The following is a 6000-nucleotide window of genomic DNA, read 5'->3' as shown; positions in this document are numbered from 1 at the left end:
AATGATTGTAAGGGACTTTTGAGAAGTCAACGAAACCCTGAATAGGTTCATATTTAGCATAAGAAGCAACCCTTAAGTGGTTTCGAGAAAAAACAAAAGGATTTGCGGTCAAAACAAGATCTTTCGTATATTCGGGCCTAAGTGTAATTTATCAATTTTGGCTTAAGGAGGTTGAAATGATGGTTTTTCTAAATCTTTGGAGGTGAGATGAAGGGTTTAGAACTTATAGGTATTATTGGAATTATTGGATAACTCAAGGGCTTCGAATAAGGGCCAAAATGAAATTTAGAATCAACAGAGGTCAAAGTGCAACATTTATAAAAATGGCCATGGCCACCTTCGACTACCATCGAAAAAGGTCGCCTCAAAGCCCAGCATGGGCTTTAGGGCATGAAGAGTCGAATGGGGCAGGGTATAGGTCAAGGATGGCCATGATTTGATGTCAGTAAGATGGGGTATGGTCGAGACTTGCCGAAAAATCGGGGGACAGGTGTTCGAGGTACATCTTAGTGATTTGAGGCTACCTAAGGTTGTATCAGGCATTAAAGGCTTAGATTAAACTAGGCATGGCTCGTTTTGGACCAAAAATTAAGTATAAATAGAGGGTTTAAAGTGGCCCAATACACCAAGAATTAAACTTCAAATTGCTGGGTTTGAGAGTGAATCGGAGGTCGTGGATATGGGATTTTGTTTTTGAGTGAGTGAGAATCATTTCTGAAAAATTTTAGAGATCTTCAAGGTCAATTGAGTGGTGTTCGAAGATGGCTAGAATTTCGAGAATGTCGCCAAGTCAGACTAATTTTAGTCAATTTGTGGCACCTCTAGTGGTGTTTTTGGACTAAGGTTGGTACCATCAGGACCGACTTGAAATGGGCTACAAAGTATTGCAAAAGATAGGTTATCGGAGCATCGTCGGTGATTAGCAAGAGGTTGAAGATGATAGGCGCATGTTCTACTCTCAGATCACGCGTAGGGCGCGTAGGTAATTTTTGAAATTTTTTATTATTTTTTAGAAACATATTTTATAAATTATGGTGGAGAAAAATTTGAAAAAAAAAAAAACCTTGAAGTATTTATTTTGGAATTTTTTAGGAAAAAAATAAAAAGAAGATGAGAAAATATAAGAAAATTATGAAAAATAGATGTTGATATTATTTTGAATAAATATGATATCTAGGGATTGTTAAAGCTCGAGATTAAGCATTAGTACGATTATTGAGAACTGACACAAAAATTGAGGTTGACACAAGAATCAAGGTATTTTGAATTATAGTTAAGGTGAGTGTTCGCCTTTATAACTTGGTTCATCGTGAGTTGTTTCTCGAAACTTGATTTTGTTTCATGTAAATGATTTGACATGTGATAGATTATTTTCATATGGATGGTTCATCTAAAGTGGTTAGTTACATGTGCATTGAATTTTGTGATTTAAATTATGTGCATGGAAATGTTGGTTTTAAATTATGCATGGTATGTGATAGTGATATTGGCATGTTTGTGTGTTATCCATATGGGATGTGGGTTGTCAACTTGTGTTGTGGCACTTAAGTGATAGCATTCGGGATGCATGCCAAGGATTAATGTTATGTGACCCACTTGGGATGAGGTTGAGACGGACAACACCCTATGGTATTCAAATGGCGGGGCTAAAAGTGGACACCACCCCAGATTCATTTGAGAAATAACATTATTGTCGATGTGAACGTTGATTTCGGGGATAGTGTTGAGATTCAGAATGCTTTTGATATAGAAGCATAATGTCTGACATGATAGTGGGGTGATACCTAGGTTCATGCGTTGAGATTGTCCCTCTTAAGCAGGATTATCTTATGCTAATGTGTCAATATAGTTGTGTTGCATTTAGAGAGATTGCATTTTCCTCGGTTATGGTTAAATATTGTGTGGGATTCTCTTAGACTGAGACATGTCAAGATATATCGGCTTGTTTCATGGTCTTGCATATATTCCTAAAAATATTTTTGAACTCTCGCTTAAATTATTCACTATCTAATTTGAATTTTATCCTTAAAATATTCAAACGTTCCAGGTGAAAGCAACGGCGCCAAATGAAATAAGGTTTTCGAGATGTAGCCATTGTTTTCGTTAATAATCTTTAGCATATATTTTGCTTATGATCGAGATGTTAGTAATTGTTATTGAAATATAAGTCTCTATATACTTTGTTTTGAAATGTCACATATTAAACAATGATACGAATTCTATATTATAAATAAAGAAATTACAATTATCTATCATTGAGATTTTGATATTACTTGCATTGATGTGATGATATTACCCTTTTTACCTTATTCCTTTAAGTTGATACGTTGAAAAAATAGATCAAAATTATCAAAATTTAATTTATGTTGAGTGAATATTTAAATATATATATATATATATATTCCTAAAATCTCAAGTTAACACACGCTTTGAAAGAATGGGACGTTACACTTGGACTCTCTCCAATAGACATGATGAAAACAAAAACCTTTACCTCCACTCTAGAAGCTATAACTTACCACACAATAACGTTAGTTTTTTTAATCGAAACCTAACTTCAATATAACAAATGTTGGAAAGGAGAAGAGCAAACATCGTTGAAGAAGAGAGAAAATACGAATCAGAGAAATAATACAAAGCAAAAAAGTACGAAGCGAAATTTAATAAAGGCAATAACTTCAATTAATATTTTGATCTATTCAAGGCATTTCTAACAACACATTTAAATAGACAAACAAAAACATCCACCCAATATGCCATAAATTAAAAATATGGGATAAATAACAACTAAATCCTAAGTACTAGGAACTGCAACTGCTCCAATTTCTACACGTGAGTAGAAGACTTATTTAACAACGTTAACATTTTGCATCAGCATTTAACAAAGGTTTGTTGCAAGATAAATAGATTTTGTGAATCCTTCAACTCTGTTTTTTGAGCTACAATAAGAGTTGAAGTATCCTCCGGAGCAAATTGAAAAAAAAAAAAAAAACCATCTTGTACATTGTCCCACAAATCTTGGGAGCCCAAAATTGTCTTCATTTTTATACTCTAAAAATCATAATTTTCCCTCGAGAAAATTGGGACAGTGACAGAAGATTACTGAATAAATTCTGCCATGATGAAGGAATCTTTAGAGTAATATGGAACGATAGAATGGGATTTTAGTAATGTTTGGGGGATGGACCTATGCCCAATTTATGATGGAACCATGTTGTTCTGATACCACTTGTTGAAATGGAAATGAGGAAATGATATTCTCAAAGTAGTATTTTACTAATGGAGGAGAAGAGTGCAAAAGGTTTATATATAGCAGAGAGTCCTTTTCAGTAGATGAGGCAAAGTAGGAGAACCAGGAGTTGCTTGGTTGGAGCAGAGCAGAGCACTGGAGTTTGGGATTTTGTTGCTTCCTCCAATTGAAAGAGCCATTCCTATTTACAGGAATTGGAAGTCATTGTGCTCACCTACATCACAAATCACCGCCTTTGATCGTGGCTCCAGTTTAATTTCTTTATCTTTCTAGTGCTTTTATCCACCATGTGCAATTTGATGTTTCTAGATAGAGGTTTCTAGATGGAGGCTTCCAGATGTGCATCACAGCTTCATCAGGCATATAATTCTTCACCTACATATTGCGGAACAAAGCTCCTGTCAGGAATATAGCCTTCAATCTCCATCTGGAGGCCCAAAACCTTCAGCATATGATGAACTTTCTCCATCCCTGTTTGCATGGTATTCCCTGCTAAGAACATATGCGGTTTATTCTTAACCTCAATCCAACTCTGCCCAGGGATCTTATTTAAACCCTTCACCTTAGTAGAGATTCTAACTCTTGCAGAATCCTCCCATCTTCCATGTGCAGCATAAATATTAGAGAGCAGCATGTAGCTCCCAGTTGTCTCCAAGTCAAGACCAAGGATCTGAGAAGCAATTTGTTCTGCGGCATCTGAATTTTTATATATCCTACAAGCGTTCAGAAGAGCTCCCCAGACATAAACATTGGGTTCCATTGGCATGCTTCTCATTGTGTTACTTGCCTCTTGAAAGAACCCAGCCCGGCCAAGAAGATCGACAATGCAAGCATAGTGCTCCACTTGGGGTTCCACTCTAAACTCTCTTATCATTTGATCAAAAAGCTCACGACCCTCATTAACAAGCCCAGCATGGCTACATGCAGAAAGAACAGCAACAAAAGTAACAGCATCTGGTTTATATCCAGCTTTAACCATTCGCTTAAAAGTTTCTAGAGCATCGTTACCAAGTCCGTGCATTCCATACCCTGCAATCATTGTGTTCCATGAAATTACATCTCTACCATCAAGCTTCTCAAACAACAAATGTGCTTCTTTGAGACTCCCACATTTAGCGTACATGTTAATCAAGCCATTCCCCACTAAAACGTTCCCGTCCATCATGGCTTTAATTACATGGCCATGGATTTCCCTGCCAAGACCAAGGCCTGATAATTCTGCACAAACTGATAAAACACTGGAAATTGTAATGGAGTTTGCCCGTACTTTGGCCAGTTGCATACGCCGGAAGAGTCCCAAGGACTCCTCCCCGCGTCCCTTAGAAGCAAATCCATCAATAACAGCACTCCAGCTTATTACATTAGGTCTCACCACTGGATACTCATTTGAGTTTTCCATATGTGAAAACAATGAGAAAGCCTCGTCACATAACCCAGAATCTGCATAGGACGATATCAAAGCATTCCAACTCACTACGTTCTTCAATTCTATTTCCATAAACAGCTTTTCAGCATCTGTAACCGCTCCATGTTTACCATACATGGATATAAGAGAGTTTTTGACAAATAAGTACTTCTCAAAACCACCCTTTGTAACATGTCCATGGATTACCTCACCCTTACCAAGTGCACCCAAATCAGCACAAACAGATATGACAACAGCAAGGGCTTCAGCGGTGGTGCCATTTCCTTTCTTTCTCATCACGCCATACAAACGTAACGTTTCTTCGTGACGCCCACACCGGGCATGACTAGACAACAATGACGTCCAAGTCACTAAGTTTGGCTCCAAACCTTCCAATTCCATCCGACGAAACATTTCAAAAGCGCCATCACAGTCATAATTAAGTGCATATCCCGAAACCATGGTGTTCCACGAAATATGGCTTCTCACAGGCATTCTATCAAACACTCTGCGGGCATCCCCCGTTTCCCCGAGCTTTCCATACATACCCAACAACTCATTCACAACATGAAGATGATACTGAAAACCCATCTGCACAACATGACCATGAACACTCTTGCACAACCTAGAATCGCCGAACGAAGCACAGGCCCTCGTAGCCAACGGGAGCGTGAAACCATCAACTCCAACCCCAAGCTTTAGCATCCGAAGATAAAGTCTGAGAAGCTCATCATATTCTTGATATGCTGCATTAGCTCTCAAGATTGAGTTCCACAAAAGCAGGTTCCAATAGCATTCAACTGGGGTGGCTGCAAATGCTTTGCGGGCATCATCAAGAAACCCGAAACCAGCGTAGGTGGAAACAATCCTCGCAGCCAAGAACGCCCAGCGGCAAGAACCAGTAACAAAAACTTGGGCGTGAAGTTGTTGGCATTGCAGAATAGTAGTGCATTGTCGAAGGAGGCGATCGAGGAAATCGGGAAGTTCGTTGTGGGTCTCCCAGTGGAGCGACTTCAAGATCGAACGCTGGAAAATCGAAGGGTAAGAGGGTTTGGGGAGAGAGAGATGGAGCGGGACTGAAATCAGACGCCTTGAGAAAGCAGCATGAAGCATGGAGGTGTCAAGGATTATTCAAACTCTGCTGGTACTTTCATCGAACAACTTGCGAGTTGCAGCTAAAATTTCATGGACCAAATAGTACTTTTAATGTCTTACATTGAAAATTTATTTTGACCTAATAAATGCTAATTCTTTTCTAAGATAAAAGGGATCGAAAAAAAATAATTGAATCTAACAATTATATATATATATGTATTTACACAAAAAAAAAAAAAAAATCTCTCGA

General features: G+C 38.1%; 1 protein-coding gene across 1 annotated transcript; it reads right to left on the bottom strand.

Moving 5' to 3' along the window:
* Positions 1-2683: 2683 nt before the first annotated feature.
* LOC127793926 (putative pentatricopeptide repeat-containing protein At1g17630) lies at positions 2684-5957 on the bottom strand. The gene has a single exon (XM_052324726.1). The coding sequence runs from the start codon at positions 5766-5768 to the stop codon at positions 3606-3608; it is 2163 nt and encodes a 720-aa protein (XP_052180686.1). The 5' UTR covers positions 5769-5957; the 3' UTR covers positions 2684-3605.
* Positions 5958-6000: the final 43 nt, after the last annotated feature.

The sequence above is a fragment of the Diospyros lotus genome, chromosome 2 (assembly GCF_014633365.1).
Source record: "Diospyros lotus cultivar Yz01 chromosome 2, ASM1463336v1, whole genome shotgun sequence".
Lineage (NCBI taxonomy): Eukaryota > Viridiplantae > Streptophyta > Magnoliopsida > Ericales > Ebenaceae > Diospyros > Diospyros lotus.
Note: the sequence above shows the minus strand (reverse complement) of the source record. Positions and strands in the feature narration are given on the sequence as shown.

What these genes read in the sequence shown, in the direction of transcription:
- LOC127793926 (XM_052324726.1), bottom strand. Translation starts at nt 5,768, where the DNA reads ATGCTTCATGCTGCTTTCTCAAGGCGTCTGATTTCAGTCCCGCTCCAT.